This window comes from Phoxinus phoxinus (assembly GCF_949152265.1).
Source record: "Phoxinus phoxinus genome assembly, chromosome: 9".
Classification (NCBI taxonomy): domain Eukaryota; kingdom Metazoa; phylum Chordata; class Actinopteri; order Cypriniformes; family Leuciscidae; genus Phoxinus; species Phoxinus phoxinus.
The window spans coordinates 9,064,461-9,086,889 of record NC_136884.1 but is presented as its reverse complement, the minus strand read 5'-3'; the positions used below and the strand labels follow the sequence as shown (position 1 = coordinate 9,086,889).

General features: G+C 39.1%; 2 protein-coding genes across 7 annotated transcripts; one reads left to right on the top strand and one right to left on the bottom strand.

Moving 5' to 3' along the window:
- Positions 1 to 456: 456 nt before the first annotated feature.
- irf5 (interferon regulatory factor 5) lies at positions 457 to 8,937 on the top strand. 4 transcript variants are annotated; one of them, XM_079623647.1, is made up of 11 exons: positions 484 to 765; positions 2,427 to 2,550; positions 3,529 to 3,651; positions 4,668 to 4,854; positions 4,942 to 4,967; positions 5,083 to 5,110; positions 5,199 to 5,453; positions 5,529 to 5,627; positions 6,396 to 6,785; positions 7,322 to 7,440; positions 8,008 to 8,937. In XM_079623647.1, exons 2-11 carry the CDS (start codon positions 2,500 to 2,502, stop codon positions 8,194 to 8,196), a joined length of 1,467 nt encoding a protein of 488 aa, XP_079479773.1. In that variant the 5' UTR covers positions 484 to 765; positions 2,427 to 2,499; the 3' UTR covers positions 8,197 to 8,937. The 4 variants fall into 4 exon arrangements, with proteins under 4 accessions (XP_079479771.1, XP_079479773.1, XP_079479772.1 ...); XM_079623648.1 differs by having other exon boundaries at positions 531 to 715; XM_079623645.1 differs by having other exon boundaries at positions 457 to 765; positions 5,199 to 5,627.
- On the bottom strand, positions 8,931 to 22,241 carry tnpo3 (transportin 3). 3 transcript variants are annotated; one of them, XM_079623643.1, is made up of 23 exons: positions 21,683 to 22,241; positions 19,377 to 19,577; positions 19,050 to 19,123; positions 18,681 to 18,837; positions 17,921 to 18,064; positions 17,657 to 17,832; positions 16,431 to 16,569; positions 16,206 to 16,352; positions 15,193 to 15,300; positions 14,946 to 15,037; positions 14,044 to 14,183; positions 13,762 to 13,953; positions 13,486 to 13,577; positions 13,331 to 13,407; positions 12,677 to 12,749; positions 12,458 to 12,598; positions 12,239 to 12,355; positions 11,756 to 11,850; positions 11,458 to 11,614; positions 11,200 to 11,367; positions 10,739 to 10,851; positions 10,124 to 10,216; positions 8,931 to 9,754 (listed from the first exon to the last, which is right to left on the bottom strand). In XM_079623643.1, exons 1-22 carry the CDS (start codon positions 21,800 to 21,802, stop codon positions 10,156 to 10,158), a joined length of 2,784 nt encoding a protein of 927 aa, XP_079479769.1. In that variant the 5' UTR covers positions 21,803 to 22,241; the 3' UTR covers positions 8,931 to 9,754; positions 10,124 to 10,155. The 3 variants fall into 3 exon arrangements, with proteins under 3 accessions (XP_079479769.1, XP_079479770.1, XP_079479768.1); XM_079623644.1 differs by having other exon boundaries at positions 12,689 to 12,749; positions 21,683 to 22,186; XM_079623642.1 differs by having other exon boundaries at positions 11,200 to 11,614; positions 12,689 to 12,749; positions 21,683 to 21,969.
- Between the last annotated feature and the right edge of the window lie 188 nt (positions 22,242 to 22,429).

Below are 22,429 nucleotides of genomic sequence, written 5' to 3'. Positions count from 1 at the left end.
AATTATATACAGTATAATATATTAAATAAATAATGCAAGTAAAACAATTTAAATGAATAAAAAATAAAATAAAATAAATAATAGCCTAAATAAAAAAACAACCAGAACCATCTGTCACTTCCTTTCGTTCGACTTTGGTCACATGACGTCTCAACAAATACCAACAGTCACAGAACCCACCTAGTGAAAAAATAAACGCATTGCAGTTTAAAGTCTAAACAACACTTAATATAGCCTAAGAACAGTCGTATTAACTTGTAATTTTTGTATTTCTGTATTTTGGCATATTTAGTGAATGTTTTTTACACAGTTAATAAATTGCACTATAATGGGATACCGACTTAAAAAACAGCACTAACAGTCTAATAAAAATAGTATTTACCTCTCTTATTTTGTCTAATGATATGATCTATGGCATTTTCTTCTTGTCAAATGCTAAACACTACAACACAGGTCACAGGGCATGTATGAAAAATGAAACACACACACCACTTCCGTTTACATTAGCCCCTGTCATCCGGAAGGGTGGTACCTGTTCTACTTCTGCAAATACGTTTCTGTCGTCTCATGCTTGTAAAAAAAACAACATGGATATGAGAGAGTCCTCCTGGAGAGCTGGGATCAGTCAGTCCACGGCCATTTGATCTGCTGGAGCCGAGAGGACGAACCGACGCGGATCTGAACCTCACCTGATCTATATGAGCCCGTGCGTCAGGTAAACGCTGAACTGAGCCCGATTCAAAGTTTGGATACTTTTCATTGCAGGTACGTGATTTTAGGTTTGTTTAACATTTGCCAAATTTACAGAGCATTGATTCTGGATGGTTTTGTCGTATAAAATGTGGTTTAAGAAGCTCTGGGCGCGTGTTATTTTTGGACAGGTGGGAATTAAATAGGCGTTTTGGCAACATTGTGGTTTGAGTTGAGACATTGAGTTATTGGCTATGTGTATCTTTTGGGTGTATTTGCATGCTACTAACTTTAAAAGCATAATATCAGTCAATATCTAACCCTTATCTTTTGCTTGTACTTTGAAATCAAAGCTATTTAAAGTTTTATTTGCATACATTTGACCTCATTGCTAAAATTTAAAAACAGAAAATGGGCTATGTAAATAATAATTTGAAAGAAAGAAATAAAAATATATTTTAGGAATGAAAGGAAGTGACGATGAAAATAAATTAAATCATAATAAGTTACATTTATTTTTAATTAAAATATCTGAAAAGAAAGTGGGGGACTAAACATGTAATGATAGAATTTTTTAAAAAAAAGCTTTTACTGCTGACAGTATCTAATATCATTATCTATCTCAATTTACGTTTAATGTTTCGCCTTAATTTAACTTAAATGTTGAGTAAATACTTAAAGGATTATAATAGTAATGCATCATACAACATAATCTTAATAAAAATATGTCCTGTTTTTCCACTGACACACATTGTTGCTTTAAGCAAATTCTCATAACATAAACTCTAAATAGTTCTTTAATTTTTTTTATGGATGAAAAAATAAATAAAAATATGTTTTTGAGGGACCTTCATTATTAACCCTATTATATTCTCTAAAAGTGGAGAACTGGGTTTGTTACCTAAAGAGATAACACCGTGCAATAGAGAGTTAAAGGAACTTAACTGGATAACACTGAACAGATTTTCTTTATTTAGGAACTTCACCTACTTCTCTAACCCTACACCAAATCAAAATAACTTTTTTAGCATTTGGTTAATAAGTGTTCCTCATCAATTTGATAAAGAATGAATATAGTAGTATTTAGAACTTCCTTTATGGGAGTGCAATATCAAGACACCGTTTAACACTCATTGAAAAGCTCACATGAAGTCTCATGACTGTCAGTGTGTTTAATAAGAAATGGCCTTGAAAGTTTCACAGCCTCTTTTTCATTTCTGCATAAGTCAAATACACAGCTATCACAACAACACCTTGGCCTTTTCCTCCGTATAAAAGCAGACTGCGCTAATGGTGGCGTTCGATCTTGGTTGTTATTGTGCTCAGTCATGTTTGACGTTTATTTACAGAGGTAACATGACCTCCCTGCTACTGAGCTTTTAAAAAACTATATACCCTCATCCCACATGCTTTCTGTTTTCCCACGAGCACTTGCTTTTATAGCAGCGATTTGAGGACTTGGCAGAGGCCTCAAGGCTCATGTCTTGTCACATTTGTCATTGTGCTGCTTTTGTGCTAAAGATTTATTCGACTTGTTGCCCTAAAATTGCCCTAATTTTTTTTGTTGTTGTTGTATAAGAAGTTTTGTCAGCTTGTCCATCTCAGCATCTCTTTGGTTGTGCCAAGATTGCAGATTCAACTTTTAATCATGTTCTTCTCTGATAGTTGCCAACTTCCAGACTAAATCATCTGTCAACAATGTAACTATTCTATTCTTCTTTTTTTTTCTTCCCCAGTGCTATAATTTCTGACCAAAAAAAATAAGTGTTCACATTACCACCTCCTCCGACCCCCTCGTTCTCCAGCACCATGAGTGGTCAACCACGGAGGATTCGTCTGAAGCCATGGCTGCTGGCACAGGTGAATTGTGATCTATTAATCACATTTTAACCTTTTTGAAGATGTATTTTAAAGAGATCGTTCACCCAAACATGATAATCCTGGCATCATTTACTTACCCGCATGTCATTCCAAACCTGTATGACTTTCTTATGTGGAACATAAAAAGCAGATTCTCTTTTAATACAATTAAAGCTCTATACATGAATGAAAAGCACCATGAAAGTATTTCTAATGACTCTTATTATGCCATTTGCATTTATTCACACGTCAGATGACCAGTCATGACACAGCAGTTTTTAAATATGTGCATAATGATATGAGTTCTACTGCAGATGGTACGTTTTTCAGCGTATAACGTCTTTTCCTCAGATGACATCAGAAACGGAATATAGCGCAAAAGTTGGATAGATTACTTTTATGACACCCATAATTTGTTTTGAAGGTGTTCTCTTTTGGACTAAAGATTTCCCCCATGCAGAGTTCGCAACACTCTGAATTCGCTGGATTGAACAACGACAAAAAAGTTGCTTGGTTTAAAAGTGACTTCTGTGTGAACAGTGCGTCCTGCATCGCTTCACTATTGGTGCTATTTCTTTTGGCCTTTGAAAGTTCCTGAAATATTGCTAAAAGTCTTTGGTCACTGTATGCTTTCTATGTTACGCAAATTTGTGAGGTGTGTAAATGAAACAATTGGTCATAGAATAGTTGTAACCATATTTCCAAACCACCTTAGAGATTTAAAAAAAACACATAAAACCACACTGGGGATGTAGCACTTCAAACACTTGATATACTCTTTACCTCATCATCAATGCTTCAGATTGAAAACAGATTGGAAAGGTGTCAGTGTCCGGCTACCAACTTGCTTTCACCCATCCAGTACTTCCAGATATCAGCATCTAAAATGGAGGGAATAACAGAAGGAATATCATTTAAAAATCTTGACATCCTGAGCAAGTTCTACATTAGTAAAGTAAACATTTATCACTCCACCAGATTAACAGTGGGAAATACCCAGGACTGCACTGGCTCAATCAAGAGCGCAGACTGTTCCGGATCCCATGGAGACACGCCACCCGTCATATGCCTACCCTGGAAGAGGAGAACACTATATTTAAGGTGAATCATATGGTTTTGGCATCACCCCTGCTGTTTATAACCCTTTTTGTGGATGTTGCAATAGTATATTTACCCATAATATGAGCTTCAATCCAACACCAACCCAAGATTGTCACCTGGATGCTGAGGTTACATTCTTTGTCACAACCCTTATTCTGTTCTAAAGTTAGAACTAGGGGGAAATCTTGGGCTGCTTTAGTTTCAATATACTGAAATGCCTATTAGTTTCACTTTTCAAAAAAAAATATTGTGAACCGCTGTCCTCTCATGCTTTTAAAAACAATGTCTATTCTAGAACATTGAACCATTAAATGTCTGTATTTACAAGTTCTAGTGATGTGTTCAAAGATAGGCTTTTCAGTACTTTTGCAACCACTCTTTTCGAGAACTAAAAATGGAGTTTCAATTCCACTTGGCTTAACTGCAGCAAGATTTTTAGAGGAAGTCATGAAAAGCTTAGAACCTTGAGGTTATAAACCCTGTGAAAGGTTGTTTTGCTGTTTTGTTGTGTCTTTATGTATAGTGTATTAACATGGATATGCTTTAAAATCAACAGATTTAGTCTTTCTGGAAACAGACCAAAAATAGTGTTGACTCATCCTGCACTATGCAGATTTTGCCCAATCAAATGCTAGAATAGGAATGCCCCACCCCCTCATTACACTCGAAATGGACTGTAACTTAACTTAAGACCCATTTTCCTGGTTTTACAGACAAGGTTTAAGCCTAGTCCCAGACTAAAATACATGTTTGACGGGTCTTATCTGAAAGCAGCTTGCACTGACCTATCTTAAAATATGTCAGTGCCATTGTTTTCTCAAGATGCCCATCAGTAATGTATTTTTTAAGGCACATTTATTAAAGCTACTTAAATATCCTAATTTAACCAAGGCCTAATCTAAGCCCTGTCTGTGAAACCAGGCCATTGTCTATTTAAAAAAAAAAAAGAGTAAGGGACAAGACATGTCTAGACATTTCCCTTAAGCATCCCTTCATTCACTCATTTTGCTCTGCAGGCTTGGGCTCTGGAAACAGGCAAGTACCAGGAAGGAGTAGATGAGCCAGATCCAGCAAAATGGAAGGCTAACCTCCGCTGTGCACTTAACAAAAGCCGAGAGTTCGGACTCCACTATGATGGCACTAAGGACACCCCCGTCCAGCCTTATAAGATCTATGAGGTGTGCGACCAGTCAGTCAATGGAGGTAAAGACCCGGAACGCATGCCTAGTCAGTCAGGGATAAAAAAAAATGGATGAGCCAATAAATCATCTCGTCTTTTGTTGATTTTAGATGCTGGAGAGGACGAGGAAGAAGAGGTAAGTGCTGAAGAGCATGGAGCGTGGAGGAATGGCTTGAATAACTGTTGAAATAAATAAATGGTTGCTACTTTCTTCATATAGTAATGTAACAGATTTTTTTTTTCCATTTCAGCTGCAAAACTTTGTCAAACTCTCCATTGGTAAGATTTCGTCAAAGTAGATGTCATTTGGAAAAATGTCAGATAACATAAATCTAAAACTAAAAAATATCATTATATTTTCCGATAGACCCTTCCAGCTACTCAGCATATACTCCTAGAGTTGACGTTCCCTTCACATCTTCCATTGGCGATGGCTATAATGCTGCCCACCATAACCCTCAAATGAACCTTTTAGGAGAAATTATCCATAACCCCAACGGAGTTGCTCCTATGACCACTCATCTCGCCCGGCCCGGGACAGGACCTCCTGAATTTCCCAGTCACAGTGCAATCAAAATTGAGCAGGGATCATATCCCGTTCATGGTGGAGGACTCTCAAATGGTATGGACATAGGGTCTGGAGTCATTCCGCCTCCTGTTCTTCAGGATGTAGTCTCTCATTCTGTTGGCCCTCCAGACATAGTGGACACCCCAATGCAAGAGGTGCCATCTCAAGCGGAGAACCAGATTCATCCCTGCATCTCAGAGCTGCTGAGCAGTCCACACATGTTGCCCTGTAAGCCTCTAATGCCTTGTTATTCTGGATTAATGTTGCAATTTGTGATGAAGACATACCTTAATCTCAGGAAAAAGTCTAATCCCACCCTCTTATTTTGAGTGACTTCGCAAGAGGCGTGCATAGAGGCACAACATATAGTGCACACCTTGGCTGTGTTATCAATTTCATTTGTTAGACTGAGAATCTTTTATTTAAGAAATACTTCATCCAAAAATGAAAGGTCTGTCATCATCATACATTTTATGTCTGTCATTTTACGTCTGTCATTTTAAAGACCACAAAAGGAGAATATTAGGCTGGATGTTCATGCTGCTCTCTTCCATACATTGTGAGTTAATGGTGACCAAAATTACAAAAAGTCATTGCTATTTAATCATGTGCATTTTCAATTTTGGCACATCATGATTGGTTACAATGATGTTCGGCATCTGGCATCATTGATGTCAAACCTGGCCTAACACTTCTTGATACACCAGATACAAAAAGTTTGTTAAATTTGTGAGCTGTTAAGAAAATGATCAGTGATTGATATAAAGTTTTATTTGTTTCTCACACAAACCTTACTATGGCTCCATGAGACCTGGAAGTCATACGGACCACTTTTACAATTCCCTTTGTATTTTATTTGCTCTTTGTTGCCATTCATTTTAAATTATGGAAAAGGGCAGCATCAACATTCTTCTAAACATCTTTTGCATTCCACAAAAAAAAAGAAAACAAAGAAGTGAACGATGATAAAATGGTCATTGTCTTTTTCTCTTCTAGTAACCGATCTGGATATCAAGTTCCAATACAGGGGTCGGACAGCTGGTTCTTTGACTGTCAGTAACCCTCAGGGTTGTAGACTTTACTACGGTAACCTGGCACCCACACCAGAGCAGGTGGAGCTGTTCGGTCCAGTCACTCTTCAGCAGGTACTGTTTCCAGGGGCCGCTGAGATCCCGAACGAAAAGCAGAGGTTCTACACCGAACATCTGCTGGATGTGATGGACCGAGGGCTGATTTTGGAGATCAGGGGACAAGATATCTATGCCATCAGGTTGTGCCAGTGTAAAGTGTTCTGGTCTGGGCCAGGTGTGCCTGAGCAGGGGCCGCCCAATCCAATGGAAAGAGAGATGAAGATAAGGGTCTTCAGTCTGAACAACTTCCTTCAGGGTAAGAGGAACCAGTTTGGGATTTCAATGATCATGATGTCAAATTTATTGTGACTGCAGCATTACAGCAATAACAAACAATTGAGCATATATTAATTCAAAGCCAATGTTACAATTGGCAACCTCTGGATTTTATTTGAGCCTCAAGTTTCGGAGTTTAAATTATTAATTTTAAATATTTACACATTTTATGTACTGTTGATGAAGAATAGCTATAAAACTTGATGCATGTAACATTGAGGCGACAAAACATTCGCATTCATTCTCTGTGGCAATATAAGATTGACAAAATACATAAACTGCCAATTCAACACTCGTTGCTCTGTTGCACTTGTGGTACAGAAGCTTCCTGTCTTTGGTGGGAAGTGAAAAAGAGAAAACACAAAATTGCCCAACTCCATTTTATTGAGTATATGTAAAAATCACTTCCAAATTCATGCATGAACTTCACAGGAGGCACCAAAAATGCATGTGACCACCTGAAATCATTGTGTTGATTTGATATGTGATAATTCAGTGTTTTTTCCTCCCCCTCAGATCTCATTTTGTATCAGAAAGGGGAGGCACCAACTCCACCACCCTTTGAGATCTACTTCTGCTTCGGTGAGGACTGGCCAGACAGAAAGCCCAAGGAGAAAAAGCTCATCATTGTCCAGGTGTGAAGATGAAATCCATGTTTGTTGGTTTCATTTGGAGTGTGAAGACGCTAGTCATTTATTTATGCAGGAAGGTGTACAAGGCCGTGTTGTATTGGCAAATTAAGTTGTTACCAATGACGTACGGCATTGTATTTACAATGTAGCATAGCTATAACTAGATAAACCGGTTTCACATCATAGATGTTGCTATATAATGTATTGTGTAGCCAGTCAGCATCCAGAACTGCTTTAGAATTCTGCGTCTATATATATACATAAGTGCATTTTACCCAATCAGCATCCAGGACTGGAACAGTGTTTTATAATTTAACATTCTTCAAACTTAGTAAACCATGATATGTTGCTAAATTGTGCAGCATTGTTTTATAGCACAATATAGCACAGATGTTTTACGTCATAGCTGTTATTTTTGTGTATTTAAGACAATCAACATCCAGAACCACAACTATGTTTTATAATTTAACAACTGTCAAACCTAGCAGAGATCGCTTTATAAATTTTCACACAAAAAACAGCATCTGCTCTTATTGAAAGTTTATGCTGTCATTTTTTTTTTCCCCCTAGGTTGTTCCAGTTGTTGCAAGAATCCTTACCGAGATGTTTTCAGGCGAGCTTTCGTGGTCTACAGACAGCATTCGGTTGCAGATCTCCAATCCCGACTTGAAAGACCAGACGGTGGAGCAGTTCAAAGAGCTCCATAGACTGTTGCAGAGTCAAAACACACACCCCACCTGGCCTCAGAACATTCACTAACTGAAAAAGGAACCCATTTTTCCATTACCTTCACCATCTTGTTCATGGCTTGCTCAAAATTGGAGGTCCTTTCAGCACCTTTGAACACTGGAATATATAGGAGCCCTCACCATTGGACCAGACCTCTTGACTTTTTTTTTTTAAAATTTCTCTTTTTCTATGTCTTGGTTAACTTGTCTTTTAAAATGTTAGATTTCAATAAATACCATTGCAGTATTTTAAATGGTTGCTGGCATGATCAGGTTACCACTGTATGATTCATCCAATGAACATTTGAGCGTCTACTCGACGTTAGCACAACTGACAGTTAAAACCTTAAATAAGCTCATAGATTTAAGACTCATATTTCATGCGAGTTCCTTGCAAACATTACAAGAGCAGGCAGATAACATCTGCTGACCTCATCCTATAAGGGTCCGTGCCAGTAACATGAACCTGTAGGACTTGAACGGATGACTACGTACTTGACTACATGCGCTCATTCAGAAAAAGGGATGAGGGAGGAGTAACCTGAGGGTTTACACGTGCAATTGTGAGAAATGCATGATTGTAGGGCCTTATACAATAGAAGAGGGTTCAATTTACTCTGTGACTCAGAAAACAAGACCTAAAGGACCAATGTAACTTTCTTAAAATGAAACCTGGTCAAACAGGTTCCTACCTAGAGCTGCAGAAAAAGTGTAAATCAGTTCTCAAACACACAAGTGCATTGGAAAAGATACTCGAGACAAATATTAGTTTGTTCCTCACAATGTTGGATTTTATTTCGCCCAATCAGCCGGTCACGCTCCTAAGATGATCTCAGAGTCTCTTGAGATATGCCAACATAATGAAAGAACAAAAAAAAAAAAAAGCACCTGCCAGTCAGTCCCCTCCATAATTTACAGCATAACCTGTACGGATAAAATCCCAGCCAACTTTAAAAAGATCAAGGGTGACACCAACTCTCCCAAGATTCTCCCCTTTGCAAATGTCCCACAGGCGCAGGTTGCTGCTGTGACAATCTTTAGTTTGGTAATCATTTGTATGGCACTGGCAGCAAAGCCATGTCTTGATCTCTAAACACACGTCCATGAAAATAAATCTCCATTTTGTTTTTAAAAACGTACAAGTCTTTTTTTTTAACGATGCATTATGATTTGCAACCAGGCACATCCTTATTTGTTTTTTTTTTGTTTTTTGTTTTTTGATGGATCCCCAAAAATCCGACTGATGCAGACGTTGAAATGGGTGTATACGTTTCAATGTCCATTCGATGGCCCACCCCCTCTCAAGACGACGATGTCCTTTCCGAAACCCCCTCTCTCGCTGCAGCTGGCATCGGTGTGCTTGGAGGGGTAAAAGGGAGGGATGGGGCTGCGGTCTTGAGACACCCACAAGGCAATTTGCTTTTCCTGAAACCCTGCCACTCCAAAGCTCCAATCCAATTGGTTGGCTTTCCCATGGTGCCAAGTCCCACAAATCCTTCATGCAAGAGTTCCCTTTAGTTTATCAACAGTGGTCATCATGGCTCCCTTTGCCACTTCCTCCAAATGTTAGCAAAACAAAAAAATCTGACCTGCAGAGGAAAAGAGAATTTTATAATAACTTTATCATTTAAGGGGTGCCACAACTCTGACCAATGAATTTACAAGACTTTTCCAGTCTTTTGTAATTAAAAAAAATAGTTTTTTTTTGTATATGTTCTTTAAAATCATTTACAAACATAAGAAAAGTCTCATCTATAAAATTAAAAGCAAAAACTTCAACACATCTTATTTAAATTAATTGATTCAATTATTATGTAGTTAAGCAAATTAGATTTTATTTCCTGAAAAAAAATTCCCTGTTACACAATGAGACGGATTTAATCATCATTTAGATAAGTAAATATTTTATTTCCCTGTTGCACAATGAGACAAATTATGTTTTAATATGCTTCTCTCACCTGGTCTTGCAGCATCAGCAGGTAAAAGACAGCTATCGGTACAGCCTTGTAAACTCTCTTATCGCCCAACAAACCTGTTTACATTCCTCTGCACTGGGGTAGAGAGAACAAATTAGCATCAATTTTCAACAAAGTACTGAACAATAAGTTGGCCTATTATTACTAATCACAGTACAAACACGCCGACAGGATGGGCGAGCAACGCAACGGCACTGCATCAGTCTGGCGGGGTTTGGACTTTCCATGAAAGACTGTGACTCATTCTGCGCTGTCAGAATATGTATTTGACATCTGTGCATGACACCACGCTGGGAGGCTCCTCGTTTCTCAGGTCAAGACTTGCTGAAGTATGAGATACTTCACCCTCCTGGACGACTGGTTATGGGTACTTGTTTAGGCTTGCCATGCCGAGCTAATCGCATGGAAAACTGAATCCTCAAAAGACAACTGCTGCCTGTAATCTACACTGATGAGCACTACATTACTTTTAATTGTGGACAAAAAGCACTTTTTAATTAGAGAACAGGCCGATTTCTTTCGGGAGTGTAATGAAATTATCCTAATGCCAGTGGTGTTAACGAAGGCTCAGGTGACGGCAGGCACAGACAAACTCACCTTGTGACCTGCTTATGGAAGTCTGTGAGCTGCTTGTGTGTGACTGATACAGCGCCTCCTGCTGTTTCTTTTGGAAGACCCTTCAGTGCGGTTTCCAACCAGCGACAAAACGTCTAGACAAATAAAATAAACGTTTAAAAAGACTTAAAAAGTGGAAAAACATCTTGTGGTTATCACAACAAAATAATAATCAAATTAAAAGAAATGGAAATTAAAATAAGATGCAATTCAGCCACAAATTTTATCCTGGGTGATGACAAAAGCACTGATAAACTTTAAATTAGACTAAATAATAAAATCAAAATAATTTTTATTATTAAAATATAATATAAAGAATAATATAATAAAATTCAAGAACTCATGTCTGCTTGAATGCAATGCAAGTCGCTTTACATAAACGCAGCTGCCAAATTAAATGTAAATATGAATTTGAGCAATGTTCAAAAAGGTTGAAAACATACCGGCCGATCAAAGAGCATGATCTCCCAGAGTACCTCCGCCACATCAGGCAGAGTGTAAGGCGGCAGGCAGAAACAGCAGGTGTTGATCAGCTGAGTCACTAGCTGCAGCCCATGCTGCTCCATCGCCTGGCCAATCAGACGCTTTCGCACCTCAAAGTCATCCTCATGCTGAAGGAGAGGAAAATCAGTTATGTGCAATGAACAGGAACGACAATGTAATATACAAGGTCTTTCGACTGGTTCGACAGTGCCACTTACGTCATTGGAGACCCCTGTGTGAATAAGGTCTCTGATGAACTTCATAACGCTGCAGTTAGCATCTCGATGGTCCAGGGAGGTGGCAGCGATGGCACACTGGATGATGTGGATGATAATATTGCTGCTCAGCAACGTGACCGGACTGCGCTGGACAAACCTGAAATGAGAGAAAATAGGTGCATATCTTAATGTACGTTATTTTGGTGTGACAAGTCACTTATTTTGGGCTTGTTTGATCATTTCAGGTTGATTGTTTTTCTAACACTTCTGCAGAAGTACAAAAACACAAAACTGGTACCTTGTGGCGAGTCTAAAAAGATCATCCACTGTGTCCGGGTGATTGCGCAGTCCATTAGGCTGTTCTAACAGCTGGAAAGTCGGCATACAGAGAGCCTGCAAGGGTAAGAGATAGAGCCACTGATCAGTAACACTGAGTTCATCAACATCATCTCATGATGTAAAAGACGTAAAATAACAGCTTTCTGTCTGTGCCGTCATGACTTCTTTGCTCGCTTTCATCACTTTTGCTCTTTTTATTGTGCACTGACTTGTTTGCTAAACTGAACAACCAATCAGAGGGATCTCTCTCACCGACAGCCCAGCGCTGATTCTACATGTTGAATCGACCAAAAAACAAAAACTGACACCGTCCAACGGTGCGGAACACACCAAAATAAAAACCGAAGCGGTCGACGCTCAGAAACAACCTGACAGCCAACCGTCGGCTTGGTGTGTCCCTGGCTTATAGGTTGTTAGACTGGAATATGTTTGTGTGCGTTACCTGTAGCATATCCAAAAGGCCTTGTCTACATCCTTCCTCCATGCCATACTCGTCCACTAGAATACTGCCCAGGTACAGGAAACAGGAGTGAGGGTACACCTGGTACACGCTCACCATCTAAAGCACACAAAAAAAACATCTTTAAGACCTACACCAGCTCTATATTCCAAAACCACAGATACAGATCAGAGGACATTCATTTTTAGGGCACAAACACACCTGGGTAACGAGTGGCTGTAATAGGGAAGCAGAGCCTTTGCCAACGCAACGCACTGCAAATCTCAAGCAGCGGCAGCAGCGCTCCACTATCCGGTTATCACCCTGATGGGCGTTCAACGTCTCTGACAACACCGGCCAGATCTACAACAAAGAACGGAGATGAGGATCAGAAAGAAACTACTATAAAGACAGACTTAAATAATGTGACAGTTAACGCACATGTAAGGGTACCTCTTGAATGACTTTCTGGCAGGGATGTGTTTGTCCATTCTCTACTATGGGGTTTGTGTGTCTAATGGAGAAAAATAACCATTGAAAAAAACGGCTTTCACAACACATTTAACTCGTTTAATATAATAATTTCATAGACAAAAATAATATTTAAAGGGAAATAATGGATTTTTATTTTATTAATGCTAATTAAAGACACTTTTCTTCACAATAACATCGATGCACGGATAAATCGTGCAAATTAAGAGCAAGAAAATATTGTGTAGAATTCAGATGCCGTTCCATTTCATATCTTTTGACATGTACACTTTAAATTAACCAATTATCTGCAACAGAGCCATGATATCAAAGCCATGATACAAGGATTATTTTTTGTTTGTTTTTAACACCATGACAGCTTCTATGGCTTATTTTCATGGAAAAATCCAGGTTTAGATATTAAAATTAATAGTAAAAATAAAATAAAGACCATGTATACATAATTGATAGATTAAAACACTAAAAACCTTAAAATACTTTTCAAGAGTTAATAGGAAACAACGATTTTCTCAGAGGACTAGAAATAGTCACAATCCAATAAAGTATTTCACAAACAGTGAGCTCTGGCATAAAGCGCATTGGTAGAGAGGTGGAGAGTCTAACCTGAAGATAACAGCCAGTCTGTCCAGCCACACGGTGGGGTCTGATGATTTCCCACTGCTGGAGTCCTGAGCCAGCAGCTGGACACAAAGACAACATTACTTTATTGAGTTAAACACAGACAGTAGACATACAGACCAGTGTCACGAGCATCTAACCTTCTTCAGTGCCATGACCTGAACTGCGCACAAATCGCTCAGACACTCCGCGATCTTCTCCAGGGGGAGTCGGGCCAACACCAGCGCCGTGCCTGAAGTAAACCAATCACACCACTTAAACAAAACCAGCCACACAACAAGGGCATGACTAAGACCAACAGAAGAGCGTAGAACGCTACTTTAATGTGAACCGTGTAGAACACCAGCTAACAATCCATCAAGGAATAACAAAAAAACCTAAACTTAACATCTCTGAAGTGTAAAAAGGCACCTCACCTTTCAGCAGGCCAACGGCAGCATCCGTCGACAGGGCAAAGGAGTCGAGAGAGCGGGCGATGTCCAGCAGGCCCTGGAAGTGCTGCGCCATATGGTCTCGACACACCGAGCAAATGTTGTGAATGGCTTTAGCTGCCACAGAGGCTAACGGCTTCTCCCGCAAACCCTTCATCAGGAAGTTCAAAACAGGATCTGCCAACCCAATACATACATCATGAACACACAGAGAGAAACAAAACATCCTGCAGGTGAAGATCAACCGCACTCTTTTGTGACAGTCACCTAACATGCAAGGGTTCCGGTCGATCACTTCGCTCATTTCTCCAACCAGCTCAATGCTGGTGTAGCGGACAGCAAGATGGACGGTCTCAGGAAGCAATACTATCTGCTCCAGCACCTCCGTTAGGGTGGGATTGTTTTCACTAGGAACGAGCAGAGGGAGACATTTTAGCGTTACAAACACTAACACATTAAGCTTCGTGTACTACAGAATAACCAGTTTGAAAAAGTGTTTTGAACAAATTATTAGGGCTGGGTAAAAATACAGATTTCATGATTAATTGCAATCTTAATTTGAACGATCCTGCAAATTAATGGCTTTCTAGTGAGTTGTCTTCACGCAAAAACAAACATTTAACTTAAGATTCAAAAAATATTCTTATGAGCCGGTTCTATCCAGGAACAAATGATTCATGAACAAATGACTCATAAGGAACTGTTCTTTAAAAATTCATTAAAAAAAACAAAAGCACAACCAGTGTAGCCTGATTACTGAAACAAAAAACTGAGCAGATTCTTTAGAATAATAACTCAAAAAGACAAGTTTCTTATCTAATCAAATAAAAAAACTGAGCAGATTCTTTAGAATAATAACTCAAAGACAAGTTTCTTATCTAATCAAATAAAAATCAAATAGAGAGCTTGTGAATCAGGATCTAAATGAATCAGCAAATCTGTATCAATTCAATTCCCAGCCCGACATATGACTATTTTTTTAAACAAATTTAAATTATTTTATTTTATTATGTCGCTTCACGTAGTACCATTTTAGCTTTAAAACACAGGACAATATGATAATGAAATATATATAATCTGCCAATATATTACTTAACGCTTGTACTTTAAGGACTACACCAGTCGCAGGAAAATGAAGCTGCTGAGTCATGACTGAAAGTGATACTCACGGATCGACACTCTTAGCTATGGAAGCCATGATAAACAGAACAGCCTCAGTTACTTCCCATGGGGGGTTTCCCTCCCTCAGAGTCGAATACAGCTGACGAGAGGACACAAAGTTTTTATAAAAATATATTAGATGGTATAATTTAGCATGGTTTCCTGAGAAACAAGAGGGAATATTCAATCACTTTGGGTTCTTTACCTCAAATCATTTTCACTTCATGTTTCTATTCTTGAAACTATAAATTTTACCTGTGAGAAACACTCCATGGAGCCGACTAGGAAAATCACATCTTTCACAAGATCAGACACTCTCATCCTGAACTCCCCAAAATCATCAGTGTCCTCTGGGACTCCCTCCTGTACAGGAAACACAAAATAAGAAATTAAGTAAAAAAAAGCTGGAAATCGTGAACCTCATTCGTTTTTATTGCACACGATAGAAGCCATCAACAGCCAAGTTTCCATCCACTAGAAAATGCGTTAAAAGATTGCAAAATTTGCTGTCTCCAGTATGTTTCCATCTAATTGGCCTTTTATTGTAAAGTTTTATTGTAAAGCTAAAAAAAAAACCTTTAACTTTTGTCAGCTTTAGAAACCCCCAACAGCCTTCCTTCGTTTGACAGATGCCAGAATCTCGCAGAATTTTTATTTTTGATGAGCTGCAGAGATTTTTAAAGCACTATATTTCCCTCATCCATTTGAAAAAATGTTTTATACATGATTAAATTGTATATGTATACATACAATTATTTTTTATTAACAAGTGTTGTGTTTTTTCTTGATTACCAAGCAGCATTCAAAAACGGGTGCAGTTTTGTAATATTTTTCTGATTAACTGTAGATTGAAAAGAATGCTTGGTAATAGTCGTATTTTTAAAATGGGAACAATACACACACAGGTTAGCCTAAGTTTTAATGCGCCTTTGAACTACAGAGAAACGGTTCTTTAGGGGGAGCAACGACATGACTGTGGATGCTGTAGTCTAATTCAGTCATGTGAAACCACATTTATTTGCGTTAAATCTCTTTTTCTCAACAAAAAGTGTTTCCAAATTAGTTTCTCACAACACTTGAAGTATCAACTTAGAATTTATGTGCTTAGGCTAAACAGAAAAAATTACAGATAATTAGCATTTCTATCAGCTATATTGGTAAACATTTTGATGCACTAAACCTTTTTTTGGATGGAAACCAGGCTAATGAATGATTTGTGTCTTTCCTGTGAAGAAGCAAGCGAGAGATGTGGAAAGAGAAATGCTCACATGATCTGGGTCAAGTTGGCAGTGGCGGGCGAGACTGTGAAGTAGCCTCTGTATGAACGGCCTGAACACTCTGTGCAGCGCTGGATCGTTCATTTTGTAAAGATGCTCTCCCAGACGATACCAGAAGTTGAACGAGATCTCAACCACCTGTTGAAGGACACATATACATGCTCACCTGTCATTATAGGTGGAGACGACTGAATACTTGTCAGCCTTCACACTCACCTCATACTGGGGATGTCCAGCACAAATAAGCAGCATCTCTAACGTGCGTAGATCTCCCATGCCCTGCCCAGGAGTCCTTACTGTCATCTCCAAAAACGTCTCGCACAATTCAGTAAAGATTCGGCAGTAATTTAGCACCCTGTGGTGGAAAAATGCAAGCAAGATCCAAAACCATCCCAAAACCTAGTGAGCTTCCTACTTCAGGAGCATGAATACGCTGCTTTTAATATTACCTGTACATTATTTTGACCAAATTATAAGGCTTAGTGAGGTTTCTTTCAATGAGAAGGAAAGAAATTAATGCATTATGTTTAAATAAAAAAAAGCCATGGTATTAATATTTCCTTAATACCAAAAAAGGTTTACTTTTTTTCATATTACTAATTCACACAATATTTGTGTGTGATGTATTTTCATGTTTAGAGTATTGCGTAGTTTGAGCTTTTAGCACAGCAAAATACTAACATCAAACTTTTGAAAATCAACTTAGAATTTAGCAATTTGAGATTTTAGCACATTAACCTGCTAACGTCAATTGAGAGTCAACTCTCCAGTTTAAAATATTGCACAAATCTGAACTTTTAGCATAGCAACATGTTAATGTCAAACTATATTCAAATCAATACAGCAGAGACCTCCGTTTAGTGTACTTGCGCAATTTAAGCTTTTAGCTTAAAGGCATGCTAACACCAAGCTCTACTGAAATGAACTGTTAGACAAGTTTCCAGTTTAATTTAACACACAATTTGAAATTTTAGCACAGCAACTGGCAAACTATTGGAATCAACTGATTCAAGGCTTGCATCTTAAGTATTGCACTATTGGAGCTTTTAGCTTAACGTCCTAACTATTGAAATCAATTGTGAGTCAACTCTCCAGTTTATTTCCAAGTATTTAGCTCATTTGAATATTTAGCATAGCAACATGTTAATGTCAAACTATATTCAAATCAATTAAGTAGAGTCCTCTATTTAGTAACATGCTAACATCAACTATTGAAATCAATTGTGAGTTGAGTCTCCAGTAGGCTTTGCGTGACAAGCGCCATTTGTTTTAGCTATTCATGTACACCGTTCAAATAGTCAGTTATGATACCATGTGACTCAAAATGCTGCCTCATAAGACATCTATAGGCAGCATCCAGCTCATTGGGTATGGGAACAGAGCCATTGTATTAGAGGTCTGCATGAACTGCATACATGGATCATAAACAATGCCATACGTACTTGTCGAGGTCCTCTCGGGCTACGGCCATGTGGTAGGCCGTTTCTAGGGTGAGGACTCCCTGGAAGAGCTGCATGGCCAGGGGCATGTTTATGGCCACGTTCTCAATCGCGTACAGCGCTGAACACACGCAGTCTGACGCTGCCTCGTGAAGATTTGTAGACGTCTCATCCCTCTGCTGCAATAAAGAGGGGGAAAAAAGATTTTTAAATATAAGAGTTAAGGGAGAAAGGAACTGAATATCGGATTCCATTTGCTAATCTCACCAGCACTTGGAAGAGAATCATCAGCAGTTGATTGTTGGCCATGAAGTTGTTGTCCAGCACTCCTAAATTAAACCAGCTCCCCAAACATCGGAATATCTTGATAAGCATCTTCTCATTATGTCCAGACTTCTCGGCACATGATACCTGATCATGGAAATGCAACAATATTAGCCAAGCTTAGTTTAGAATCAAAATCCATGCATTTAAATTAGGGGTGTCTAATCCAGGACACCGTCCGGCAGAGTTTAGCTCCAACCCTAATTTAACACACCTGAACTAGAAAATCAAGGCCTTACTGGGCATATTGGAAACTTCCAGGCATGCGTGTTGAGGCAAGTTATAGCTGAACTCTGCAGGACAGTGGCCCTCCAGGACAGAGTTTGGACACCCCTGATTTAAATACTTATGCAACATCTAAAACTTTAAAATGATTTGCATGGAGGGAATGATAGCACAGAACAATGGTTGGGCATTATTAAAGCATAATAAAGTAAAAGCGACACATGAAGGGCCTATAGAAGAAATGTTTGTATTCCCTGCAATTGTATTACTGCAAATTAAAAAAAAAAGTAAATAGTTGAGCCCTGCATTTTGCAAACAGCTAAACTGGAGGGATGATGACATAATATGATGGTATCACGTCTCTTGCATCAGCACCATTACCATTTGGCTATGAACAGACAGGTAAGGCATCTTGTTTAGGTTGGGAAGAGGACAATAAATGATAGAAACTGCTTTGTAGATAGAATAATGTCTGCACCAGAAGAGTGACCACTGTGGTAGAGTAGTAGGCCAGATCTTCAATGATCTCTGTCCGTCGATTAGCTCCGATCCTCAGAGAGCGGCTATGCACCTCCTCCGGCAGAACCGTGAGTATCTCAATCAGGAAAGGCATAGAGGACACATCATTACTGTACCTGGGGAAGGAGTAAAATCAAGCATTGGGTAGATGATACAATTTCAAGGTGCGACAATGAACAACTATTTTAATTCTTATTACACGTTTATTGAGCTCAAATTAACTGAGAGACCATTTTGATTATTTGTGCTTCAGGTGATTAAAACCAGTCCTATTAAGTTAATTTTACAGCCAATTCTGGCTCTGTAGAAGTCTGTAGAAGATTCTTACTTTTCTATGAGGGTGTGAACACAGCCTTTCCACGAGGCCATCTGAAGAGCCAGATCTGCGATTGCCAATGCAAGCTGGGAGAGAGAGAATGACATTAGAGGATCAGCGCCACTTTCTTAACAGCTCTCAATATGTAACACTGCAGTGTGGTCGCGATCGACGGTCCCCCATCAACACCTCACACTGCATGTTCAATATACAATCATTAACAGCAGTCGTTTAAGGTCATCTGCACTGACTTGCGTTTTTGATTCAGCAACCTCAGGACACAAATCACACATGTTTAGCAGACACGACCCCCTGGACTGACAGACGCTGGGACGTTACCTGTGTGACGATGATGGGAGACAGGTCTTTGAGGTTCTGGATGTGAGACAGGAGTGAATCTCTCAGTGCGGTGTGGGTCTCTGGGGGAAGCTCGTAGAACGCCGTCTGGATCTTCATCTTCATCGTCTGGGCTGCGAAGTAACACGACTCCACGTCCTGCTTCAGCTGCAGGAGCTGATCCGAGATCTCCCACGCGTACATCTGAAAGGTTTAGCACAGAAAAACAACTTCAATGAGGAGGTGCCAATAACATCTGATGATTTGTGTTGTCCATTATGAGACGATCGCCACCCTCATCAATGCATCATTTCTGTTTCAGGATTTTTAATGACTAAATAGTGCTAGAAATTATTACTTTACATCAATAGCATTGAATAACCTGTATTAACTCATTTTACATATATAATCAGTATTATATCAGCCACCCCACGTCTTGTTAGTACTATGACCACTGAGTATCAAGTCAGACCAGTTGTATTTTGCATAAACAAGTAAAAGCAAAACTTGAACATCAGATGCGTCACAACAAGATACACATTACTAATGCAAATAAATTGAAACATCAGGAACCAGGAACTCATGTGTAGTGTAACCTCATAATGTACAACCTGAAGGGACAGGCTGTCTTGGTAGATCAGCATGTGTGAGGAGCATGACAATCAACTTAAAGTGATAGTTCACCCAAAAATTTTAATTCTGTCATTAATTACTCACCCTCATGTCGTTACAAACCTGTAAGACTTTCGTTCATCTTCGGAACACAATTGATCTTTTTGATGAAATCCGAGAGCTTTCAGTCCCTCTCATGACAGCTACGCAACTACCACTTTGACGCTTCAAAAAGTTAATAAAGAGAGATAGTAAAACTAATCCATATGAATTGATCGGTTTAGTCAATTTTCTGGAGAGACAATGATCGCTTTATATGATGAACAGATTGAATTTAGGCTTTTATTCACATAAACATTCATCAACTTTGGTATACGGAAGCTCAAGCATGTTCACTTGACGTGCGAGAATCATTGCGGTTCATTCTCGTGTGTTTCGCAGCACATTTGAGCTTACGCAAGAACCAATGAGGTTTGTTCTTGTGCATCAAGCATGTTCGGTTGAGCTTCTGATTTTTCGCTTACCAGTGTTTATATGTGAAATAAATCTGTTTATCAAGTTTATTAAGACAATCAAGTCTCTTGAAATAAAATTTGGACTATACCGCTCAATTCATATGAATTAGTTTTATGAACTGTAGTGGTCAAATGAGGGACAGAAATCACTCACATTTCATCAATAAGATCTTCAATTGTGTTCAGAAGATAAAGTCTTACGGGTTTGGAACGACATGAGGGTGAGTAATTAATGACCATTTTTTGGGGGGGTGCACTATCCCTCCAAGTGTCAAGGTGAAGCCATGCAATTCATTGATGAGGTAATTTAGTCTTGTGCCACTTTCTTCTGCAAAAAGAAACACGTGTCTTGCAAAATCTCACCCACCGGTTTGTGGTTTGTAATTTTAACACCTTCCACATCTGTGATATTACAGTTTGCTGAGGCGGAACTAAGTTAAGAACCAGTAACCTTAAGCAGAAAGGGTGAAAAAGCAAACTAATGGCGTTTAATGCTGCATAGAGGTGGCATAAATGCATATAACGTTATACCAGAATCACAATGGCATTATTGAAGTTAAAACATTAATATCCAGCCTATGTCTTATGATGCACAGAAATGCTCTAGAATAGATGGCCAATTCAGTTTGAATTCAGCCTACCATGCTAATAAACCGTGTTTTGGAACATGGTAGCTGGTATCTAGCTGGCACTAGATGGTAAAGCATCTTGGACCAGCAAAAAAAAAAGAAGAAAAAAAAACTACTTGTTGGTCATTCCTGTTAATGAGGTGGTCAAGCTGGTTTCTATAACATGGTTAACCAGCTAATGCCCAGCTACAAACTCGCTACCATGTTTCAAAACACAACTACGAGCTTTCTAACAGGGCAGTCTAGGTAAACTCGATTTCCGCAAGTTATTATGTTTAAAATAACTATTTCCGCAAAACTTGCTGCTTAAATCCACCCATAACTCGACCATCCAACCACAGACAAGCTAGATGGATTTAGCAATGGATACAAATAAACCCCCACAAGAGCCCAAACACATGTGACCACCTCCACTTCCCAACACAGCAAATGGTGATGTTTTAAAAAGCTTCATTACGGTCTAAATGGACACTTTTTATAATGGATAGCACATTGTAAATGTTAATTAGTGCGTGAGGGTGCTGTGGCGCAGTAGGCCCGCTAATGAACGCACCGATCTCTGCAGCTCTCCCAGCCAGACCGAGGCGCGCTCCTTGCCGGCAGGGTCCGGGTCGTGATACAGCGCCTGCACGGCCTGGTAAACCAGCGGCAGGGTGGGTTTCCCGCCTTCCATGGCGCTCTTCTGTTTCTAGAGGATGTAGATATGGGATAAATGACACGGCTTGCGCTTCTCGGAAGGTTGTAGACGCGCAGGTTTACTGTTTATTCGGCCCTCGCGTTCTCCGATCTGGCCGCCATCTCAAGCAGACACAGGGCGCTCCTGTCAAACAAGTCCGTGTGGAAACCGAGGCACAGGAACTATTAATTAGTCCAGACGAGAGCGATTTTATAATAACAACGCGCTCTACTGACAGTTTTTAGAAATATATCAATTTATGACGAAGAATACCACAGGTTTAAATGTGTTTTAATGTTTGTGAATTTAGCATATTACGAGGTATTCTTACTACGGCGATAATTTCATTGTAGACACACCCACTGTGAGTGTGACATTCGTTCTCATGAAACAGTGACGGAGCAATAAATGTTCCAAATGGGAGTCGTCAGGAATCGATTATGGTTAAATTGTGGGATTATTGTGGGATCGTTTCTGATTCCAACAGAGCAGAACTAACAAACCATTAATTAATTTAACAAAATTATTTCTGAAGATATGTTTAATTAGTATATTGCATGAAATATGAGAAGGTAAGGTTTATAATTTTATTTATTCAGTAAAATACCAATAATTACAACACAA

What these genes read in the sequence shown, in the direction of transcription:
- tnpo3 (XM_079623642.1), bottom strand. Translation starts at nt 21,802, where the DNA reads ATGGAAGGCGGGAAACCCACCCTGCCGCTGGTTTACCAGGCCGTGCAG. An exon ending in CTCCCATCATCGTCACACAG is followed by an intron (nt 19,124 to 19,376) that starts GTAACGTCCCAG and finishes TCTCTCTCCCAG; the next exon opens with CTTGCATTGGCAATCGCAGA. An exon ending in AGGTCATGGCACTGAAGAAG is followed by an intron (nt 13,408 to 13,485) that starts GTTAGATGCTCG and finishes CTTTGTGTCCAG; the next exon opens with CTGCTGGCTCAGGACTCCAG.
- irf5 (XM_079623645.1), top strand. Translation starts at nt 2,500, where the DNA reads ATGAGTGGTCAACCACGGAGGATTCGTCTGAAGCCATGGCTGCTGGCA. An exon ending in AGCCATGGCTGCTGGCACAG is followed by an intron (nt 2,551 to 3,528) that starts GTGAATTGTGAT and finishes TCACTCCACCAG; the next exon opens with ATTAACAGTGGGAAATACCC. An exon ending in CGACCAGTCAGTCAATGGAG is followed by an intron (nt 4,855 to 4,941) that starts GTAAAGACCCGG and finishes TGTTGATTTTAG; the next exon opens with ATGCTGGAGAGGACGAGGAA.